Raw genomic sequence first — 25,047 nt, forward strand, 5'->3', positions numbered from 1 at the left:
TACCTGGTTTCATGTACAGTTCCTTGCTAATTTTTTGAACCTGCAGCAAGAAGGACAAGGTCCAGGAATCTACAGCTTCATCTCTGATGTTCTCCCAAAAGATTGGCAGTGTTGCACCTTGTGAAAGGCCATTGCCTTCACCGTAAAACAGTAGGCTAAAGAACCAAACGTGGGGGAGGGGGGGGATTCAATATTGCAATCTTCTCCATACTTCAGATGGATGTTTCCCCTCTCCAGGGCAGAAATTAGAGTGCAATATTTGACCCAGTGACCCTGGCCTAAAGAGGGAGGTGAGAATCTGAGTTTGTGCTTTTGATTGCATTCCATTGACTTCTGCTGGGAAAATGTGAACATTGATTGAGGGCTATAACAGCTCCCATAGTTGCATAGCCGTTACATTTTTGGGTCTTTTCTAACCTTATTCTAGATTATTTCAGCTCATGTATCTCAAATCACCTTGAGGGCGAGCCTCTGCTCCCCCAAACCTTAGAGCATCTCTCCTTGCCATGAGATTTTGGCTACTGAACAGTGAACTAGTAATTGCCTTTAGGTACTGGACAATCTTATGCCTCCACAAGATTGATCTTGAAATTTTCAAAAGCTGTAGTGCATGCACATCAGATCTTGATTTTAAATAATGAAACAAATTTATTAGCTGAACAGCTAGCAGTGATAGGATAGTTGTTTATTTGCAGTAGAATGTTTTACCTAATTTCTCAAGTAGACAACAATAACAGATCACTGAGAAATAAACACATCCTTTGTAAATTATTTTTAAATTCAGTTTTTCTACTGTATTTGAAGAATAGCAAACTTTGTCCTAAGATTTTTCCAATTGTTTTTTGTTTTATATCCCAGAAAAGTTACAGGGACTTAATGAGTTTTGGATTACTATGCATTCAAGTTCAAAAAATAGTTAATTAAATACAAATTGAACCAATCACAGTCTCTACATATTTAAAAATTGTGTGTTCGACATCCCCTCAATTCTGTTATCAGGGAGATTATAGCTAACTTTGCAATGTTGTATTGGTATAGAATTAGTGTAAGACTTTGTGCATAAGCAATTTAAGAGCCAGCTAAAGCCAATGACTTGAGTTTTAATGGGGCAGGCACCAATCCAAAATGTAGACAAAATACATGATTTTTGTCATCAGACATCTGATACACACGGTTTAAGTTCCTATGCAAGGCTTATGATGTCATAAGATGCAAACAGGTTGAAGAAAAAGCTCCATCCAGCTCTGCAAAAGAAAGGCACTAAAGGTGAGCAAAGCACATGGGACATTTGCCTCGGTCCACTAACCCAAAAAGCCTCAGGGTGCTCATAGTACGAGTCCATAACTTCTAAACCAAAGCAATAGTCCTAGGCTGAGCAAGAGCCCAAAGGGAGTTGTGCCTCCATGCTTGCCTCATTTCATTTTCTTCTGGACCTGCTCCCCTGAACTGTCATGGTTCAGGCCACAATAATGTCCAATATTTGCCTTTCTTTGGAACTGGAGCCACCACCACCACACCCATAGAGACCAGATCATGCACTTGTTGAGATTTGCAAACTACTGTGCTGTCATTTGAGGGCAGATAGTCTCTGGAGCCAGGCAACGAGTTCATCAAATCACCCAGAATCTGTATAATGCATTACTTTGTGTGACCAACCTGTCATCTTCTGGTTTCATCAAAGATTTGGCCAATTCTCTGGTTCCAAGTTCAGCTATTTAAAGATCAGGGTATAGATGTTGAGAAAGTAATCTGAGTGGCATATTCTTTTACCTGGATGGAGCATGGTTTCAAATATCTAGGCTGATGATCAAACGTTCAGTCCTTTACAAAAATAAAATCTCCCTTCCAGCATTTATACAATGAATGAAACTGCTTGCCCATCTTACTGCTCGGGAAAAGGAGCACCAAGAATGGACTTAAACTGCCTAGACCAGATGCTGGGCATCCAAATGACTGCACAGTAGTTTGCAAATCTCAACAAGTGCATGATCTGGTCTCTATGGTGGTGGTGGTTCCAGTTCCATCAAAGAAAGGCAAATATTGGACATTATTGTGGCCTGTATCAGGCTTCCTCCCTTCTGCCCCCCGCCCCCCTCCTCAAAAAGAAAAGCACTGTCTGGGAATGAAGCCAACAGCTTGTTATCTCCACACCAGGCCCTTGTCTTAAGACACCTGCAGAAAAGACTAGTCAGAGCTGGCAAACGACAATAGTATCACTAATTTTGTTGCTGGAAGGGAACTTTCACTACACAAAAAGGTGTCTTGAGCTTGCTGACCCTGCCTTCACGTTTGTACAGCTGTGACCTTGCTGCACGCAGCTTCAAGGTGTGTTATGAAATGTCATCATGAAAATTAGGCAAGAGGCTCTAGAAAGACCAAGTCATTTCCTTCCAGTAGCTGATAAATGTTCCACGTTGGCCAACAGAATTTCTCCAGCTTTATCCAGATCGATACTCCCTCTGGGACCCAGTTGTGATACCTAAAATTCAGCACAAACCAACCCCTTTTTAGAAGTGGTGCTCTGCAACACCTGACTGCCTAAGATACCATGCTTGCCAATCTAGAACGATACAGGCTGCCATTTTGCCAACCCATCCCAAAGCTGAAAGGATCTCCAGGATGACGAATGAACAGATAGATTCTCCTCATCTCTCACAGGTACCAAGTGCTGGCTTGACCCCGTTGTTCCCCATCCTTCCCTCCCATGCAGGAAACTTTCCACTAACAACTTGTCATCACTTTTTTAAAAAAAAAGTCTGATTCTCATTTGTTTATAAAAGAACTATAGGCTTCAGATATTAAGCTGCAAGTTGCAGCTATCAATTTTCTGTCACCTGTTGGATATGCTGTATGATGTAGAATATTGCACTTTGATTTTCATATGAAAAATTTCAAAACTGAACCAGTAGCTGAATCCTTTTTGTCCTGCCTTGGAATCTAAATCCTTTAATTTAAAAAAAAAAATTCTGGATTCATAAATTTTTCAGAAAAATATGTTTAGCCTTGACTTTGGGCTGGCTACGTAGTTAACTTTTAACTGTTAATAATCAGTCTAATCCTTAGTCTATCTCACACGGGCACAACACCTTAAACCTAATCTGGGTTGTTTTTAAATTTCACCCTGCTTGGGGAATTACTGATCTGTTATATTGCCTCTGGAATATCATGTTTATTGTAATGTATTATATAAATTTTTTAATAAATCTACACCATACTTCTGTCTTTTGAATCTTGCATCTTGGGTGAACCTATCTCTGAACAAAGTGCTAGAGTCAATTATTACAATGTATAATTACTGCCAGCTGGCAGACACAATTTTCCAGTCAAGCTCAGGATTAATGACCCAGAACAGCAGACACTTCTTGCCCGAAACTCCCAAGTGATCGGATAGCATCTAATAAAGTTGTTTCTTAAAGCATTCTTGGTAGTTTGAAAGGTTACTGGTTTGATCATTGGGAACAATTTTTGGCAGGTGTCTAATTCAAAGATGTTCTGCCTCCTGGAGAGTACTAGCGAGTCCTAAATTGTTAAGATTAGCCAGTGGAGAAAAATGAAATTGCCTGCCTTTTGTAAGCGTTTCTTTGTTTCAAACAGCTCATCTGGCACATTCTGAAACTTCCCCTTGGATCTTTCTCAGATCTGTAATTTAAAACACAAAATCGTTTTTTAAAAAAAAAAAATTGCTTCACTATGTAAAAGTAATCAGTCTTGGGAATTGCATTTATAGGACTTGACAAAGGGGAAGAGATTCGCCTGGATGGTATGACACAATGTCAAAACTTACAGGGAATTGCCTTCCTAAGCTGGTCCAATACTTTGTGGAGGCTGACCACCTTGAATAATGAGCTACACCCCACAAGGTAGCTGAATTGTGTGTAGCTGCATTAAAGAGACAGTGAATTTATTGAATTAAATATGAAATAATTTTAAAATGGATATGTAATTACATATGGGTTTTGTTCAGGTGATAACATACCTTCTTATCTTCTGTAGTTTCCAATATAGGCCCACAGAAGGTCAAAGGAGAGGGATAATATCTCTTTATGAACTATTTGGAATTAGTTCAGCAAAATGTGGTAATTGTCAGTCTATTAGATACAAATTTTGTCCCTAGATTAAACTTTGGCTGTATTTATGTAGTGTATGCTATATTTTTAATATGTATGCATGACATGCTGGTTGTTGGCGCATGCCAAAATGGAATGGTGCATGATTTCCTTCCAACTTTATTTCAGTTCTAAAGATAGCTATAAATATGATTGCCATCTGAAGCCTCTTCAATTATATTCACAATAGAAACACTCTCTAGTACTTGTGCACAAGAAACTATGCTGAGTTAATTGGACAATGAAGCTTGCATGATTGACATTCATTTCCCTGCTGGCAACATTCTTGCATATATATTCAGCTAAGACAATTCATGGCTGAAGGTAAGTAACAGAAAATTAGCAAAAAGTTGGAGTTTTGGGTGGCTTACTTTAACTGAACAATTTTTAATCAAATCAAATGTACAAATATAATTTGATAAAATCAACCCTATGTCAGACTAGGTTATCTACCAATCATGGAAACTTAGTGAATTTCATACAGTATTTTTGGTTTATCTACCTGTGGTTTGTGTAACATTGGGATGAGCCTCCTCTTCCATTTATAAACAAAAGAAAAGGTACCTGTTATTGATGGGAAATGTCTTGCTAATGCAGCTTTCTATTTTTTTTAAAAAAAGGTGTCAGTCTGGTAGAGTACAAGTAGACATAGTGACTATTCATGTTGCATGTTTCTAAGATTAGCACCATTTGTGTTTCAAAGCAAAAGCTGTCGTCTAAGTTGTAACTTGCCTTTAGTTACAGAAGTGTTGAGGCTGTGAATTTGTTTTTTTTAAAAACACACGAGCTGTATTTGTGTTACATCTTTTAACATTTTAAATCTTACATTTGTTTTTCTCTACACAAGTTTTAAAAATATATAAATTCTCCAGTTGTTACTTACCCCTCATCCACAATGCAACATTGCCACGTTATCCTATTGCCCTCCCCTATTTGGATTAGGTTACAGTACCAGTGATATTTGTTTAACTTTTTTTACTTGCTTAACATTGCCTATGGGGATATCAATTGTATGTGTTTCTGCCATTTACATATCTCTAAAACTTCTAGGGTTGCCATAACTCACTTTCAGACACTTCCTTTGGAATGAGATTGATTTTTTTAGTTCCTGTGCAAATGCGAGAATTTGATTACAGTAAACTCTATCACAAGCATCATTTTGCCACTTCAATAGCTTTTAAAAACACTTGGCAAATATTTGCCAAACTTGCGTTTGCTCATTTAACTTTTTGCTACTTTCCAAAGTGGACAATACTGTAAACCAGTGATTACGAACCTATTGTGTATGGGTGTGGATTGGTTGGCTAAAAGCTTTAAATAAAGCACCGTCATCCAACACTATATTCCTTCTCAGTATGGCATATGATGGAAACTGCAAAAATCAGGTGAAAACTTTTATTGAAAGGTGCCCTTCACAAGTTTTCATTTGGGTGGACGGTATGGTCTTTCATGCAGACGGCACAGTTAAGTTTATTGTTTTCAGTATTTTGGATGGCTGGCAGTAAGCCTTTAGTTAAAATACTTCATTTCATATTCTAGAGCTATTAACATGTGAGCGATTGGATGGAAAAGAAAAGGATTGATGTTTTGCTAAGTGGAATGCAAAAAAATTTTTTTAACTTGGAAGCCATGTAGACTGATGGCTGAGTTCTGACTACCTCAGGACTTCTCCATGCATATGGAGAGAAGATTGTTGGTGTGGTGATGCTATTTTCACCAAAGATTCAAGAACATCTCATCTTTTCTGTCCAAACCGACAGCAAGGCCTAACTGCCAGGTTGAGTACCATCTGAAGTGGTTTTATTTAGTGTATGCCAGTTAAAACTACTAAAATTAGCTGATTTATAAATGCTGACTATCGATTAAAATAATTCATGGAAGAGTATGTCTTGAGATACATAACTATAGTTTATACATGCATCATATTTTACTTTCTGTAACTTGCTAATAGTGATCTGAAGCATAGGTTTTCTTGTGTACACAAGCTAACTTAAAAAAAAAATTCCCCCTTATGAATTGGAGTTGTGCTGAGTTGGTGCTACCTCAGTTGCTGTTAGTCCTCTGCTACCTTATCCAAAAATGCTGTTCTTAAAATGTGACCCTGAGCAGCAAGTGGGAATGAGCTTTTCGACTCCTAACTGCTCAATTACCCCGACTGACTCCATGCTACTATAACCACTCCATTTCCTAAGGCACTGTCTTGCACCCTTTCAAAACTGCAATTGCTCGTCCCCTCAAAAGAAAACGTTTTCCATCCTTCTGTTCTCTCTAACTACCTGTTTCAGTCTAAGGTCATTGAATATGTCATGCACTGGGGTTCTGTCGATACATTTAGTTCAAAATACTAATTTCCTCTCCAAATCCTTCTCCGGTCTCTCCCCTCTGCAGCTTCACCTCACCCTATTCTCTGCAGCCTCATTTAGCCTTGGATCTCTTCCCACACCCTGCAGTCCTCTGACACTGTCAGCTGTGGCTCAGTGGGTAGCACACTCGCCTCTGAGTCAGAAGGTTGTGGGTTTGAGTACAAAATCTAGGTTGACACTCCAGTGCAGTACTGAGGAATTGCTGCTCTGCTGGAGGTGTCGCCTTTCGGGTGAGACGTTAAACTGAGGCCATGCCTGCCCTCTCGGGTGAATGTGACCATGGCATTTTGAAGAGCAGGGTGGTTTTCCCCAGTGTCCTGGCCAATATTTAACCCTCAACCAACATCACTTAAACAGACTATCTGGTCATTATCACATTGCTGTTTGTGAAAACTTGCTGTGTGCAAATTGGCTGCCGCATTTCTTGCATTTCAAAAGTATTTCATTGACTGTAAAGTGCTTTAGTACGTCCTGAGGTCGTAAAAGGTGCTATATAAATGTAGGTCTTTTTCTTTCTTTTGCCCTAATGTCGGTGGCAAAGCCTTCAGCCACTTCAGCCCTACTTTCTGGAACTCTTCCCTAAACCATTTTGCCTCTCCACTTCTCTCCTACCTTTTTAATAACCTTCTCAAAATCCATCTTCTGAAGCAAACTTTTGATCACCCCTACTAAGTTTGCCTTTGGTGGCTTGCATCTATTCCTTTGCTGTTTGCTAAGTGCCTTTTGGGCTTTTTTTCTGCATCAAACATGCTTTATAAATGCCAGTTGTTGCTTTATTTGGGCAGAGCTGTGAGAGGAGGAAGAGAGGGCGGGGTGCATTACAGCCAAGTTCAGTTCTCCTTACCAAATGCATGTAATTTTTGGTAAGAATCAATTAGATGTGAGATTATAGTTTGTCCACTTAATCTGCCACATTGTCTGAGGTGTTAGGAAGGACTGGCATACTGTAGCTTCTCACAGTAGGAGATTGGTTACATGATTTGAAATAATGAAAAAACAAAAATTAAAATGATCAGCACTTGTACCTACATTGATGCAATTTCCAAAATCACCCTCTTGTGGTGTAGTAATTCTTTTCCTGGTTTTTAATACTCATTTCAGTACTTACATAATTGGGGGCAAGCATTTTGGTTATAAAGCATTCATAAAACCTAAATATTTCATTCATAAAACCTAATTTAATACCAGCCTTAAGGTCTTAGAATATAAATATATGGGCTTTTAAAACAAATAACTAGTCTGCCGAATATGGAAGTGTGATTGGGTCATTTAAGTCTGTCTTGGATCTGTCATGCATCCATTGCACTTCAGGGCTGTGCTCCATTCTCCATATGGCTGCTCCACTCTCAGGCCTTTGTCCCAGGCTGCTTGTAAGCAATGGCATCAGACATTGTCCAGTTAAATATAAATGTCCTCCCTCTTTTTAAATGCTTAATGGTTAATGCAGGAGTTTCTGTACAAGAAAACGTGAAGATAATGTATTAAGTTCAAGAAATTTTCAAAATATAATTAGATTTTACTGAAAGGAAAAGGGAGCCTGTATTGATGGAGTTCCCTTCCTTGCAAAATATGGAAGTCCAGCTTGGGCTGCAGTGTACAAATTGTATTCAGTCTGTAAAAGTGACTGGAGTTGTGCCAAAGCATTCACCTAAAACTCCTTCTTTCGCCACAATCCCGAAGCTTCCTGCCTTCTCTCCTAAAGTCAACGATTTCCACTGAGCTATCTTTCCATTGTGGCCATCAGCTCGTTGGTGCCCAGCCAGAGAGTCCATTGTTTGTTCCTGATCTTAGATGGTGCGCACCAACAGACTATTTGACTATTGCACCCAAGGGTGATACTGTCTCCATATAGTTGCTGTTGCTCTTTTCGATTTCCCCCACCAGTAGAGGAAGGAATGATCACTGCATAGCGATCAAATCTGAGGACCCCAAGGTTTTTTTAACTGCACCCAATCCTGGATACTGAAGCCAGTTGTAGCACCCTGCTGCTGTGCTGAACAAATCAGTTAAAACAGAGTATAATTTTTTTGTAGTACCAGCTGGAACTTAAATAACTTTTTTTTTGTTCTAGAATTCTTAAATTGGTGTGGAGTAATGCTGCCCATCACACTTCTGCAGAATGATTGCTTCTAAAGTGGATCCTTTCCTCTTTTATCCTCTCCCCCCCCCCCCCCCGCAACCACAAGTATAATGATTGAGTGACTTTATAGTTTACAAACAATGGCCCAGAATTTCCTTGAGGGTTTTGACTTAACTACTGTGTAAGATTGGACTTGCAGTGTGTTACTCCGAGGAAATTCAAGCATAACTGATTTACACCAGTTTTAAACTGAAACATCACTACAAACTAATTTCCTCTATCATTTACGATGCTCCAAAGTTACGTCTGCCAAAACCCCACTTGGCTTATTAACATAGACCCCCTCCCCCCTTTTGTTCCCACCCCCCAATGCAAAATTGTAAACAATTTTACAACACCAAGTTATAGTCCAACGATTTTTATTTGAAATCTACAAGCTTTCGGAGGCTTCCTCCTTCCTCAAGTAAATGTCAGGGGCTCCTTGAAGCCTACGCATTTATACATCATAGAACAATACATGGTGTTTACAGACTGCCCCTGCAACTGCCCGTTGCCAAGGCAATCACCCTGTTCAGACAGAGAGGTGTCACCTACAGAACCCCCGAATACACATTCAACAAAAAAACAAACAGGAAAAAAAAGAGAGAGAGAGGCAGAAACATCCGGAAGGCAGAGAAAGCCAGCAAATGACCCATTATATTAAAAACAGATAGCTTTTGTTCGCTGGTGGGGTAACGTGTAGCGTGACATGAACCCAAGATCCCGGTTGAGGCCGTCCTCATGGGTGCGGAACTTGACTATCAATTTCTGCTCGACGATTTTGCGTTGTCGTGTGTCTCGAAGACCGCCTTGGAGAACGCTTACCCGAAGATCGGTGGCTGAATGTCCCTGACTGCTGAAGTGTTCCCCGACTGGGAGGGAACCCTCCTGTCTGGCGATTGTTGCGCGGTGTCCGTTCATCCGTTGTCGCAGTGTCTGCATTGTCTCGCCAATGTACCATGCTCTGGGGCATCCTTTCCTGCAGCGTATGAGGTAGACAACGTTGGCCGAGTCACAGGAGTATGAACCATGCACCTGGTGGGTGGTGTCCTCTCGTGTGATGGTGGTATCTGTGTCGATGATCTGGCATGTCTTGCAGAGGTTACCGTGGCAGGGTTGTGTGGTGTCGTGGACGCTGTTCTCCTGAAAGCTGGGTAATTTGCTGCGAACGATGGTTTGTTTGAGGTTGGGTGGCTGTTTAAAGGCGAGTAGTGGAGGTGTGGGGATGGCCATAACGAGGTGTTCGTCGTCATTGATGACATGTTGAAGGCTGCGGAGAACATGGCGTCGTTTCTCCGCTCCGGGGAAGTACTGGACGACGAAGGGTACTCTGTTGGTTGCGTCCCGTGTTTGTCTTCTGAGGAGGTCTATGCGATTTTTCGCTGTGGCCCGTCGGAACTGTCGGTCGATGAGTCGAGCGTCATATCCCGTTCTTACCAGGGCGTCTTTCAGCGTCTGTAGGTGTCCATCCCGTTCCTCCTCGTCTGAGCAGACCCTGTGTATTCGCAGGGCCTGTCCATAGGGGATGGCCTTCGAGACACAAGACAACGCAAAATCGTCGAGCAGAAATTGATAGCCAAGTTCCGCACCCATGAGGACGGCCTCAACCGGGATCTTGAGTTCATGTCACACTACACGTTACCCCACCAGCGAACAAAAGCTATCTGTTTTTAATATAATGGGTCATTTGCTGGCTTTCTCTGCCTTCCGGATGTTTCTGCCTCTCTCTCTCTTTTTTCCTGTTTGTTTTTTTGTTGAATGTGTATTCGGGGGTTCTGTAGGTAACACCTCTCTGTCTGAACACGGTGATTGCCTTGGCAATGGGCAGTTGCAGGGGCAGTCTGTAAACACCATGTATTGTTCTATGATGTATAAATGCGTAGGTTTCAAGGAGCTCCTGACATTTACCTGAGGAAGGAGGAAGCCTCCGAAAGCTTATAGATTTCAAATAAAAATCGTTGGACTATAACTTGGTGTTGTAAAATTGTTTACAATTGTCAACCCCAGTCCATCACCGGCATCTCCACACCCAATGCATAAGACAGAGAACCAGAGTTCCCTGCATTTACACCACTTCTGAACAGGTGTAAATTTAGCCCCAGAATTTTAGGTGTAGTCACTATATTTGATTTTTTTTTTACATAGCAATTGTTTTTTCTGCAATTTTTTTATTATTGCTCCTATCTGAGACCTGCACTATTTACAATGGGCTGGACTTTGCTGTAAGCCGCTAACAAAGGGCACTAGCCGTTCATTAGACTTGCACTTGCCCACAGACGTTCTGTGGTTTTGCATGGCAAGTTCCTGTAAATTAGATCTATTCAGCACGGTGCCCTCTACAGGGCATCTGGGACCTGTGTGAACAGGGCAAGCAACTGTGTATCTCCTTAACCAATCAGATTGAAGTATTGTTGATGAACAGTGCAGAATCTGAACCAGGAAGTGTAAGTTAGAATACTGAATTTACTGTCAAATCAGGTACAGTAAGCAAAATAAAGAGGGAACAAAAGATTGGATTAAGTGACAGATAAGAGAAAGAGAATTTAAATTGTTTAATTGTCCAACAACAGTTGAAACCTGAAGGAATGAGGCTCGGCACTTGCAAAAGTTAATTTTCAGTGCCATAGAGATTGTTCGGCAGTATCATGCTGTTAAAAGGGTACTGACACTAGAATGGACAAGCCCTAATTTTTTTTGGCAAGTTTTGTCTGTATCTGAGGTAAGTACAGGAACTACACGCTGTTCAATACATTTGAATGGTGAGTCAGATGGCTGTTAGCCACACTGTTATTTTTTTACAGCAAAATCTGCCCCAGTTGCTTTGATTTTTTTTTATGGCATCAGAATCTGTTACTTTTTTTAAAAAAAAGAGAAACTTCCACAATTGCATTTTCTTAAAAACATGCTGTGCTTAATGTGCATACATGATAGTTTGAAGGCTTCATACTTTAATTTACATAACATCAATATAATTAGAGGGACTTAAAGAAGCAAGATGGCTATGTTCTGCGCTTTTATTGGGGCCCCGATTGTTTTTGCTGATTTCTGCTTGTTTTACACCGGTTTTTATGTTGAATATGCTAATACAATTCGCTGGAAATTTGAGTGTAAGTTCCCATCAGCAAGATCGGCATAGAAACCAGTGTAAATGTCAGGGTAACGTCTGTGTAAACATGATCCAGGAAACTCTGGGCCATTGTCTGCTCTATACAACTTAATATCTCACTATTTTCCGGTGCTAGTGATTTATAATGTGCACAAGTATATGTTTTTGTAACTTTTATATATGTTTGTTTTAGGTATGGCACGAAAAGAAGAGCATCTGTCTCCAGTACAAAAATCCTTAGCTGTTCGGTAAGTTGCGAGAGAACTGGTTTGGAAAAAACTCTGCTATTGGTCAGCTTGGGTTAATTTAGTTTTTAAAATAATGGATGATTTCTTGTCCCAGAATAATTACTGTGTATTGCAACATCTAGAAAAATTTTGTATAACCAGTTCCATAAGTTATATTTGGCCTGTATTTTCTGATCTGGTGCACTATGAATCAATGATGATTCATGTGAAAACAGTGCGGTGAAAGGAGAAGGGAACTGGTATCATACAGGTAGCCTGCCTTGATCAAGCCTGGGCCAGCTGGCCTTGTTTGCTTATATTTATTTATTGCCTCTCTCCACCTGTTGAAATTTGGATTGGATCAGTCATATGGGGATGAAGTCCATGTTTTAAAAATGAGTTTACTGTCCTACCACTGCAACTGCCCCAAGTCTCTGATTTTCTTCAATTATTGTAGAAAGGACAGAGTTGAATCACTTGGGGAGAACGGACAGTGGGAGGCAAGTGAGTAGTATTCTGTGTGTGCATTTAAGTATGTGTGTATGTATGTGGCGTTCTTCTTCACTGTCATAACAATACAAGTAAGTTTGCATCACTGAAAAGTGTCAATACTTTCAGAGCAGTGTAAAGATAGTATTATAGTACTTTTATCTCCTTCCTTAACATTTTTCTTTCTTCTCACTCCTCCCATACATAGAACCAACCAGGCTGTGGGATTTGTGGTTTTCTGTTTTTCCACTGGAAATGTACTTTTTAAATAGAGCCACTTCACTAGTGCTAGTACCTCTTACATTTTCTTACTCTCCAATGAGTGATGCATGAAATTGCAAGAGTTGGCTGCCGAATGTTGAACTGTTCGCACGCCTGGCAATGTATGTCATAGAAAATCGGAAATTAAATGGAAGTAACGGACCTTTTTAAAAAGTAGGAAGAGGAGAGAGTTTTTAAAAAATATTATGTTCCAAAGTGCTCATTTCAAAATGGATTTAAGAATGTTTTCTTTGACAAATTCAATTAAAATTTAATGTTATCAAAACAGTGAAGTCAACTTTGCAGCATTTAATTCATGAGAAGCCACGCAAGTAACCAATTGCCAACAATGTCAACTCTCGAGTTTGCCCAGAATATTCCTGAATGCACTGTGAACTTAACCGGTTTAAAAGAATTTTCCCAACATGGGAATGTCTATTTAAACTTTTACTGCTGGAGTCTGATCTGAAGTTGTCGTAAGTGCTGCATTATGGTAACTTAATTAAAAAGTTTACTTGTCTTTTCCACTCTTTTGGGTTCATCAATACTGCAAACTGGTCTACACTCCTGTGCAATTCTGCATTCACGAGTCACTTAATTTTCTTCTGTCAGATACAAGTGATTACAGCTTCATTGTAAACAAATCCTTAATAAAATCCAAAGTAGCAACTACTCATGAGGTAACCTGGAGGTTTTTGAAAATTGAAGAATAATTCATCTTGAATGGACTTTGAGTTCCATGTAATTATATTGAAGCAAAACTGTTGTGTTCCCTCCCCCCATACCTTTTGTTCTTGGTATGTGAGTGATACTGGCTAGGCCATATTTATTGCCCATCTCTAGTTGTCCTGAGGTGGCATTGGTGGATCTTCTCTTTGAATCACTGCAGTCCCTGTGCTGCTGATGTCAGGTAGGTAGGGACTTCCAGGATTTTGACCTAGCAACAATGAAGGAAATGGCAATATATATCCAATGCAAGATGAGGTGTGACTCGAAGGTGATGGCGTTCCTATGATATTGCTGATCTTGTCTTCCTTGATTATAGAGGTTGTGGGGTTGGGAGCTGTTGGTGAAATAAGCTTGGTGTCATTTTATATTGTCTGCTTTTGAGCCAATAAACTGAAAGAAATGGGTCAGATTTAAATTTGGCATGTGTTCAAAATGGAAGTCAGGGCTACAATCTGGGAGGTAGCAAGGTTGCTGCTGAAATAAGCTTAAGTTTTTTTTTGAGTGTGCACATATTATAGTTTTTATTCTGGTGCTTAACTTTAAAACAAACTCTGATAACTCACCAGAGAAGTATACATTTTTTAGAAAGTACTTTATTATGTGAAGTCATACCCACTTCCAAGCAATCTCTATTACATTTGCTATCCAGCAAGTTCCGAAAGACCCCCAAGCTAGACCCATATTAGTAGGCTAGAATCTGCCTGCTAAATGCTGAACATTACCTGCTTCCTACAGTACAATCTGTGTTTATTTATTTCTGCAGCAGAGAATTCAGAAATCAATAGATTAGCTGCTTAAACTTCCGACTTTATTTCAAGATTGGGCATTCTAATGTGAATCTACATGTGTTTGCAAGTTTGTAAGTCTGAAATACCAATTTCTAATGTTGGGAAAGTCCATAAATTCAATGTTGGCCTGTGTTCTGATATTGGCCATTGTTTCCTTGAAATTGAATTGGTGTCGAGCAAGAGGATCATGAATTTTTGATTAAAAGGAGCAGCAGGTGGCTCTTGTTCCCAGTTAAGCTGGTTTTCCAGTTTGAATTTCACCAGTCTGGATATTTGGGAAGCTGTTTTCAATGCTGCACCTTTTATTGGCAGATAACATAGTAATTGAGTAGCAGCTGACAATCATCCATGATTACAATTTTCAAAGTGGGGGGGGGGGAAGAACTAGCTGAGCCAGAAATGGGAAATAAGATGCTGTCAACAGTCTGACAGTCCTGAAAAGAGGGGAAAAAAGCCAACACCTGGTGCATTATTTATTAATTAAGGAATATGATTCTTGAGTAAGAAAGGAGAGTAGGTATATCAAGAGGTTGTGCCTGAGTTTTGAGAGTTTGATTTTGTGAAATGGAGGCTTAAGGGAATTAAGGAGTGTCACTGTTGAGAGGGCCTGGGAGAGAATGAGTTGGGGCAGCATATTGTGCAATGAGTTCTAATTTCAATACATTGAGAATGTGGGGAGTCAGTGAAGTGTATCGGACATTTTTTTGAAGACAAAATACCCAGCTTCAAAAATAGACCTAAAATCCCCTGGGTTTTCATGCCAGCTACCAAGTAATGGTTATAGAGAGGAGAGGTTGTTGCTATGGGAAGTCGTTAGTTTGAGATGATGTTATGGAGCTAAAGTTTGAAGTAATGTAGATAGAATTGATTTTGTTTGGAGGAGTATGCCTAGAAATTTAATAATTTATGCATAGATTGGGGTTAAATAGATCAATTATGTTAAACCTCTGGTAATTTTGGAGAATGTTAATGTTTGCAGTGTGGGCTGAACATTTTCATTTCTTCCCCTGCTTTCCCTAGGCCTGATACCAAACAGCAGCAAAATACTGTGGGCTGCTTTATAATCTTTTTTGGAGGAAGATTAAATTAATCCCACTCTGATTGTGTACTTGTGTCATTTTGTGTAGTTATATAAAGCATTGTACATTTCCTATTAAGGTATAATTTTTGTATCTTTACAATTTCTCCTGCTTTTGAAAAAAATAATAATTAGATTTTTAATTTCTTTTGCCTTAATCTCCTCTTTATAGGTACTGAAACTGTTTTTGTTTTGAAACTCCAAGATGCAAGGTTTCAGACTGAAGGGTGGTGGAACCAGATTTAATAACTTTTAAAAGGGAATTGGATAAATACTTGAAGGGATAAAATTTGAAGCACTCTGGGGAAAGAGCAGGCGAGTGGAACTAACTGGATAGCTGTTTCAAAGCACAGGGACGATGGGCCGAATGGCGGCCTTCTGTGTTGAATCATACTATGAAACTAACTGTATACCTCGTGATGTGGCACAAGAAATAGGTGGTTGGAGTTGAAATTAGACAATGAAAATTTCTTGAATTTTTAATAGAATTATAAACCTTCAGATCTTGCATCCTTTATGTATTTCATTTTTCATTGAGATTCTTAACTGTCAGTAGTTTTGCACCTGACTTTTTACTCTGCATACTACTTTCCACCCACTTGTAGTTTTTATTTTAAGGACATCGTTTTTTTTGATCCACAGCTTCAAGAAAATATTAGGTCTTACTGCAAGTTGTTGAAAGTATTGTGTGATGATACCTTGGGGGTGTGCTCACTGCAATTAAGCTTTTTTTGGTGTGTGATTTGAATTCCAGAACCATGCCAAGTCTATTGGAATATTTAAGCTACAACTGTAATTTCATGGGCATCCTGGCAGGGCCATTATATACATACACGGATTATATTGCTTTCATTGAAGGCAGGACATTGCACATGAAATGCACTGAAGTAAATGGCAAAAGAAACGGACAATGTGAAGAAAGCGAACCTTCACCTGTGGTAAGTTTTAAATGGCACTCTTCTTTCACCCTGGAATTTCACTCTTATTTTGAAAAGCAGCAAACTGGTAAATCTAGTTGACATTTTAGAATGTTTATTTTATATCGCATGATTTTAATTTGCTATAAATTAATTCTTTATTCGGAATCGTTCAGACACTCCAATATCACTTACCCAGCTCTAGGGCAACAACGTGCCAAGCAAGCATGCAAACATGTTATAAAGTTATTAATAGATATTGTTCCATGTTGCTTCCTACTGTTACATCCAACAAAGCCCTAGGATCTCTGTCATTGGACAAAACAAATTGGTGTAATGTTAATTTTCTTTGCCAACACTAGTCCCCTGATTGCCAAAAGTTTGGGACAAATTCTTAAGCTCCTCAGCAGGAGTAGGTTAGATCATTGGGGTTAGATTAATCAGCTATCAGGGTGTCAAATGTTAATATATCCAGCCTAATGATCTGTCCAGTGTTTGTATTCCCCTGGAAGTTGAGGTATTGGTAATGGCTTGATGAACCTCTAGAAAATATACCAGGCAATCTCTTTTCAGAAGCATGCATAAGAAACAAAAGGTATATTTGTTAGGTCATGTAGTAACCCTAGGACTAATCCTGCACTCTCAAGGTGACCATGTAGAAAGTAAATAAAGCTATCAAACAAACCAGAACAGTTGGCATACCAGACTTAGGGCACAAATTGGAATTTTACACGCAGCACCAAGTGTGCCCCACCTGATCTGTGATTATATAGTATAGTCTTCTGCAACTCTAAATTGCCTGCAACAAAGCTAAATGCCTCTATAATTGGAGTCAATATCTCTGCACCATGTCTGGCAAAAGCACTCTGCTCCACCCTCTCGGACACCGTACTTAAGTGCAGACAGTTTAAGCACAGATTGGCAGAGGCCCATTAGAACAACTACTTGCAAGGTTATCTGGAGCCGAGTGGGAAGAATCCCATTTCTCTCTTTCCATCATCTGCCCCCACCCCCCTTCACCCAATGGGTTTGTGCTCTCCAGGTTCTGTTAGTGAGTCATATGCTGATCAGTCAACAGTCCCCTGAAGTACTGTGGACCTGACTGGTTCAGATTGAAGAGTCTACCAGAAATGACTTAATTTGAAACTTAAATTGCCAGGTATTTCATCTTGGAGTTACTTGAACGACATGCAGATCCACCCTCTTTTCAACCCCAGAGAAGCAAGGAGGATAGTCTTTAGTTGGCCATTAGACAACTGACTGATACATGCTTGAACCTTAAGGGGGATGGGAAAATTGGAGGTCATCTTAATGAAATAAAACTTTTCAACTACTTTGTCAGATTGATTTATTTTGGATCACGGAAGTGACTAGAATGGCATGAAACTTTAGGTGCTGCTTTGTGGAATAGTTTTATTATATCTGTTGTCGTGACAATACATGGATATGATCTATAAGTTGTTTCTGGGGGTTTTTTGCAAAAAGGATTCACAAGCAGGCCATTGGACAATGGCAGCTAAGAAAAGGCGACTTCAGAAATTTTAGAAGGGAATGAAAAAATTATTTTGACCAAAAAAGCAGGAATATAGAAAAGCTCAACAGTTTGGAGTAATATACTTTTAAAAATAAGTCTTCCCTATTCTCTTGGTTAGTCTGTGCAAGAGAATTTTGCAGCAAGGAAGACAGCAAATAGAAATCACATAACAATCTTTTGAAAAGAGGAGCTCAAGGAATTCTGGCAAGTATCCTTTCTGTTTTGAAATGAAAAGAAAATGTTTTAAATATCTTGATTTCCAGCATATGCAGTTTTATTTTCTTTTAGAAACATAGAAAATAGGAGCAAGAGTAGGCCATTCGGCCCTTCGGGCCTGCTCTGCCATTCAAATGATCATGGCTGATCGTCTAACTCAGTACCCTGTTCTCGCTTTTTCCCATATCCCTTGATCCCTTTAACATTAAGAAACATATCTATCTCCCTCTTCAATATATTTAATGACTTTGCCTTGACTGCCTTCTGTGGTAAAGAATTCCACAGGTTCACCACCCTCTGAGTGAAGAAATTTCTCCTCATCTCAGTCCTAAATGGCATACCCTGTATCCTGAGACTGTGACCCCTGGTTTTGGACTCCCCAGCCATCGGGAACATCCTCCCTGCATCTAGCCTGTCTAGCCCTGTTAGAATTTTATGTTTTGATGAGATCACTTCTCATTCTTCTAAACTCAAGTGAATATAGGCCTAGTCGACCCGATCTCTCCTCGTATGTCAGTCCTGCCATCCCAGGAATCAGTCTGGTAAACCTTCGTTGCACTCCCTCCATGGCAAGGATATCCTTCCTCCGATAAGGAGACCAAAACTGCACACAATACTCCAGATGTGGTCTCACCAAGGCCCTGTATAACTGCAGTAAGACATCTCTGCTCCTGTACTCAAATCCTCTTGCAATAAAGGCCAACATACCATTCGCCTTCCTGACTGCTTGCTGCACCTGAATGCTCGCTTTCACCGACTGATGTAAAACGACACCCAGGTCTCGTTGCACCTCCCCTTTTCCCAATCTATCACCATTCAGATAATAATCTGTCTTCCTGTTTTTACAACCAAAGTGGATAACCTCACATTAATCCATGTTCTTGCCCACTCACCCAACTTGTCTAAATCACATTGGAGCCTCTGCATCCTCCTCACAGCTCAAATTCTACCCCAGCTTTGTCATCTGCCAACTTGGAAATGTTATATTTGGTTCCCTCATCCAAATCATTGATATAAATTGTGAATAGCTGGGGACCAAGCACTGATCCCTGCGGTACCCCACTAGTCACTGTCTGTCACCCAGAAAAAGACCCATTTATTCCTACTCTCTGTTTCCTGTCTGTCAACCAATTCTCAATCCATGCCAGTATATTCCCCCCCCCAATCCCATGTGCTTTAATTTTGCACACTAACCCCTTGTGTGGGACCTTTATCAAAAGCCTTCTGAAAATCCAAGGACACCACATCCACTCGTTCTCCCCTATCTATTCTACTAGTTACATCCTCAAAAAAAAAACTCGAGTAGATGTGTTAAGCATGATTTCCCTTTCATAAACCTGACTTTGTCCAATCCCGTTAATGCCTTCCAAGAGTTCTGTTATCACATCTTATTATAATAGGCTGTAGCATTTTCCCCACTACTGATGTTAGGCTAACTGGTCTGTAATTCCCTGTTTTTTTTTCTCTCCCTTTTTTTAAATAGTGGAGTTACATTTGCCACCCTCCAATCTATAGGAACTGTTCCAGAGTCTATAGAATTTTGGAAGATGATCACCAATGCATCCACTATTTCCAGGGCCATTTCCTTTAGTACTCTGGGATGTAGATTATCAGGCCCTGGGGATTTGTCAGCCTTGAGCCCCATTAATTTCCCAAGCACTTTTTTTTACTATTACTGGTTTCTTTCAGTTCCTCCCTCTCACTAGACGCTTGGTTCCCTAACATTTCTGGGAGGTTATTTGTGTCCTCCTTTGTGAAGACAGAACCAAAGTATGTGTTTAATTGTTCTGCCATTTCTTTGTTCCCCATTATAATTTCCCCCATTTCTGACTGTAAGGGACCTACATTTGTCTTCACTAATCTTTTTCTCTTGATATATTGATAGAAGCCTTTACAGTCAGTTTTTATGTTCCCTGCTAGTTTACTCTCGTACTCTATTTTTCCCCTCTTAATCAATCTCTTTGTCCTCCTTTGCTGAATTCTAAACTGCTCCCAATCCTCAAGCTTGCTGCTTTTTCTGGCAATTTTATGTCTCCTCTTGGGATCTAATACTATTGCTAATTTCTTTTGTAAGCCACAGTTGAGCCACCTTTCCTGTTTTATTTTTGTGCCAGACAGGAATGAATAATTGTTGTAATTCCTGCATACGTTTGTTAAATATTAGCCATTGCCTATCCACTGTTATCCCTTTTTAGTAAAGTTCCCCAATCTATCATAGCCAACTTGCACCTCATACTTTCATAATTTCCTTTTAGTTTCAGGACCCTAGTTTCGGATTCAGCTACTTCACTCTCCATCTGAATGAGGAATTCTATCATGTTATGGTCGCTCTTCCCTAAGGCACCCTGTCCAACAAGATTGTTAATTAATCTTCTCTCATTGCACAATACCCCGTCTAGGATCGCTTGTTCTCTAGTTGGTTCCTCAACGTATTGGTCTAGAAAACCATCACGTACACACTCCAGGAATTCCTCCCCACAGTATTATTACTAATTTGGTTTGACCAATCTATATGTATATTAAAGTCACCCATGATTGCATGCTTCTCTAATTTCCTGTTTAATGCCCTCCACTACTGTTTGGGAGCCTATAGAGAACCCCCACCAATGTTTTCTGCCCCTTGGTGTTTCTTAGCTCCACCCATACAGATTCCACATGGTGATTTTCCGAGCCGATATCTTTACTCACTATTGCATTGATTTCCTCCTTTACTAACGACGCTACCCCACCTCCTTTCCCTTTTTGCCTGTCTTTCCTAAATATTGAATACCCCTGGATGTTCAGTTCCTATCCTTGGTCACGCTGCAGCCATGTCTCTGTAATCGCAACTATATCATAATATCTATCTGCGCTGTTAGTTTATCTAGTTCATTGCGAATGCTCCGCGCGTTAAGGCACAATGCCTTTAGACTTGTCTTTTTAAGATTGCTAGTCATTTTAGTTTCATTTTGCACTATGGCCCTATTTGATTTTCGCCCTTGTTTTCTCTGCCTTCCACTATTGCTTATTCCCTTTCTGTCTTTTGTTTCTATCCTCGTTTCCCCCTCCTGTTTCCCTGCTCAGGTTCCCATCCCCCTTCCATTTTAGTTTAAACCTTCCCCAACAGCACTAGCAAACGCCCCTGCGAGGACGTCAGTCCCGGTCCTGCTCTGGTGTAACCCGTCCCACTTATATAGGTCCCATCTTCCCCTGAACTGGTCCCAAAGTCCCAGGAATCTAAATCCCTCTCTCCTACACCATCCCTGCAGCCACACATTCATCTGGTCTATTCTCCTGTTCTTATACTCACCAGCACGTGGCACTGGTAATCCTGAGATCCCTACCTTTTGAAGTCCTGTTTTTAATTTATCTCCTAACTCCTTAAATTCACCTTGTAGGACCTCATCGCTTTTTTTTAAACCTATGTCGTTGGTACTGATATGGACCACGACTACTGGCTGATCACCCTCCCTCCTCCAGAATGCCCTGCAACCGCTCCTTGACTCTAGCACCAGGGATTTAACATACCATCTTGGAGTCACATTTGGGGCCGCAGGAACGCCTATCTGTTCCCCTTACAATTGAATCCCCTATCAATATAGCCCTGCCACTCTTATTCCTCCCCTCCTGTGCAGCAGAGCCACCTGAGTGCCACGAACTTGGCTCTTGCTGCTTTCCCCTGATAGACCATCTCCCCCAACAGTATCCAAAGCAGAATATCTGTTTGAGAGGGCCCCAGGGGACTTCTGCTCTACCTGCCTAGTCCTTTTACTTTGCCTGGCGGTCACCCATTTCCTTTCTGCCTGCGTAATCTTTACCTGCGGTGTGACCACCTCACTCAACGTGCTATCCACGATAATCTCTGCATCGCGGATGCTCCATGGTGAATCCACCCGCAGCTCCAGCTCCAAAATACGGTTAGTCAGTAGCTGCAGGTGAACACACTTCCTGCACACATGGTCGCCGGGGACACCTGTAGTGTCCATGACTTCCCATATAGTGCAGGAGGAGCATATCATGGGTGCGAGCTCTGCTGCCATGGCTTGCGTTAAATTTACACTGCGTTCACCTCTCTGACTCTTTTCCCGTTCTCGGGCCTCTCCTTTTACACTGCGCTCACCTCTTTTGTGTCTGCTGTTTTGAAAATTGTATTGCCAATCTTCAGAACAATTAATTGGTTGGTGTGACTACAATCTACTCATGATTCAGTCATTTCATGCACAAAAATTTTGACTCTTCCAATAATTTGAATTAAGCAACACAAGTAAAACAGCAAAGTGTGAATTAAGTGCTTAAAGATTTGAATTAAGTGGAATAGACTAAGCATGAATCGCAGTAATGATGAGCATTTGTGCCTGAAATATAATTTCTGAAAACCTGAAGATATTTTATTAAATAATTTTAATGTTTAGCTTCCTTCTGTGTTTTCTTTCAGCCAGCTGTGCTGTGCAAGCTGCTTGTTTGTGGGATTTCTTTGTCATTTCATCTGACAGTCACTAAGATGTTCCCTGTGGAATACAATATTGACGGAACCTTTGTGAATACAGCATCCTTAATCAGTCGAGTGTTCTACCTATATTTTTCATTATTGGCTGCCAGGCCAAAATACTACTTTGCTTGGAATCTTGGTGAGCATTTCAAATGCTTTTGACTGACTTCTGCGAATGTTTGTTTTGTATATTTGAGACTGCATTTTTTTTCTATTCACCGAATTGTTTATAAATGCATTTTAGTGGGCAAGTTTCCAAGGCTAGAGAAGTGTAATGGTGACCTCAAGTGATTAAAACCCTGAAATAAATGACAGGATAATTTTTTTTTTATTCTCCATCTTCTGACTTAATGTATAATGTGAAAATTAACCACCAATTTAAATTTAAAATCACTAGTAATGAGTGGATAAGGAAGGCTTTTTTTCTTGAGTCTGATCTGTAATTGAAATGTTTGTGTCTATAGCTATAGGTTTTCTGCCTATATGTATCTACAAAGCACTGATCAGGAATTAATGCATTTTTAAAAGCTCTGCAATGTGATATTAAAAGTGTCATATTTTCAAAAACTGAAGCTGCTATTAAGGTTTTAAGCATGGTACTTGTGGTTTAGTCTTAAATAATTTCCTTTCAATTGTTGCCCAATCTTTCTTGAAGGCTTTAACTCGTATGACATGGTACCACAGAGGCTTACCATCCTCTGGCAAATGCTGGATGCTGTTCCATTTGTGAATTTACACATTGAGTTTTGGTAGGCTATTTAACTGTGGAATGGATGGGTGGAAGGGACTGGGGAATGTAGCCAAGACTGTTTTGTTGTTACCTAGTGTCCATAGATGTCCACTTTCTTGGTGATCTTGAGCAGGAAAACTGGCTTCTTTCCCCTTAAGTCCTGGGGTGCTGAGGCCAAAAGTTGTGCTTCAGTTGTTGCCCTGGCTGAAACCAAATCAAATCTGCAAACTTCCTGGTTTATATTGACTGTCTTTTAATGTAACTTTTCTGAGTGGAGAACAGAACCTGCATCTTGATGCACGATAAAATTTTGTATTTAGACAAGTATCAAATATGAAACCTTGCAGCTGTTTTAATGGCAGCCCAACTAATTAACTAGGAGTTTCCATCTTTGCCTGGCATTCCAGTTTCGTTTATTGTACTGTGGCACTAATAGGTATCATTTTCTGAGTTTGCATCAGGGAGAATTATATGTATAACTTCCACTGCATTACTGACAGTGTGGGTGTGCAGACAGGTAGATGTTTTTTTTAAAAAGCTTCATCACAAGAAGCTGGAATTAATGGCCGGAAGTTGCGCTGAGCAGCGAACTAACCTCGCCCGCCGCTTGTTAATTATAAACTCACCCACAAATCATTCACAGGTTTCTGGGCGCCAACTTGCTTCAATGGTGAGTTGCAAAAAGTGCAGCATTCTTTCCCGGGTTTCTGAGAGTGGGGAAAGAATCTCTTCCCGTAACCCCATAACCAATCAGCTTGAAGCATCCTTGACGAGCTGTATAGTCAGAACCAGGAAGTGAAAGCTACAACAATTAATTCAATTTTAAAATCCGTTCGAGGAAGCAAAATAGAGGGCAAGAAATATCGAATTAAAAGACAAAGTAAAAAGTTTTTTAAAAAGAAATTAAATTTTAATTGTTGGACATTTAGAGGAAAAAAAATAAGTAATGAGACTCTATTTTTAAAAGTTAATTTTCAGTGCTAGAGAGGTTGTTCTTCAGTCATTAAGACTTACCACGTGTTAAAAGTTACTTTAGACCTAAAAAAAAAATCCAGCGTACCTTTTTTAATGGAGATTAGTTTGTTTCCCGTTGGGCAGTGCAGCAAGATTGCGCTGGTCCATTCATTCAACCAGCGAGCTGTCCTTCCCGTGCAGCTTTCAAATGCGCTGGGCAAATGGTAGTGAATTCTGTGTTTGTGCATGTGCGCTCACTGGAACTTGCCCTGAAATGGCAGTGAGCCTTATTAACCTCACCATTATTTCCAGACCAATAAAATTATTTGGGGCGGAATTCATGGGATAACCAATCTATTGCATTCTATCTTTCTATTTTTCTCCATAATCCCCTAGTCACTGTTTTCCATGCCACGTGCCATCCTTGACCAAGAGATTGGGTAGGTGACTTGTAATTTTTGGCTTATGTGCACTTGCTTCATCACTGGGAAGTGAGTGTGATGTCCAAGGTGATGATTCTTTCCTCCCTCTGGAGGAAATTCCTGTTGTCTCCTTCATACTTGTGCCCTCCCATGTGGTACATTAGAGATGTGAACCAGCATTACACTCCTCTGTGACATGGCATGTTACAGTATGCCATTCCTTACAGACTGTTCCTATGCATCCATAACTTTTTTTTGAAACAATGGAGCAGGCCAATCCTAGATTTGGGTGAGAAAAACTTGAGTGGTTCATAAATATCATAAGCATTCTTGAAATCCCTTCCTGGTATTTTTATATAGGAGCTTAATTAGGTATATTTTTAATGCTGCTACTATAGTACGAAGTTGACTCTCGGTCTCTGTGCATAGCAATGTTAACAATTGTGATATAACTGCAAGTTTATGAAGAATTCTAATTACAGTAAATTTTATGCATAGCTATTGTGTATATACACAAGCCTACTCAATGTTTTTAAAGGT

The 25,047-nt window shown here is 40.1% G+C and overlaps 1 protein-coding gene and 1 long non-coding RNA gene across 2 annotated transcripts in view; one reads left to right on the forward strand and one right to left on the reverse strand.

Annotated features, from left to right (window-relative positions):
* mboat2b (membrane bound O-acyltransferase domain containing 2b) overlaps positions 1–25,047 on the forward strand; it is a 116,429-nt gene that overhangs the window by 65,388 nt on the left and 25,994 nt on the right. The window contains exons 6-8 of the mRNA XM_067984234.1: positions 11,888–11,942; positions 16,021–16,204; positions 22,348–22,540. Coding sequence (XP_067840335.1) covers positions 11,888–11,942; positions 16,021–16,204; positions 22,348–22,540 — 432 coding nt within the window. The remainder of the gene's footprint in view (positions 1–11,887; positions 11,943–16,020; positions 16,205–22,347; positions 22,541–25,047) is intronic.
* Positions 763–23,894, reverse strand: LOC137321689 (uncharacterized). The gene is made up of 3 exons (XR_010962886.1): positions 23,758–23,894; positions 3,565–3,639; positions 763–1,244 (listed from the first exon to the last, which is right to left on the reverse strand). It is a non-coding gene; the product is annotated as an uncharacterized lncRNA (long non-coding RNA).

The sequence above is a fragment of the Heptranchias perlo genome, chromosome 5 (genome assembly GCF_035084215.1).
Source record: "Heptranchias perlo isolate sHepPer1 chromosome 5, sHepPer1.hap1, whole genome shotgun sequence".
In the NCBI taxonomy this organism is placed as follows: Eukaryota; Metazoa; Chordata; class Chondrichthyes; order Hexanchiformes; family Hexanchidae; genus Heptranchias; species Heptranchias perlo.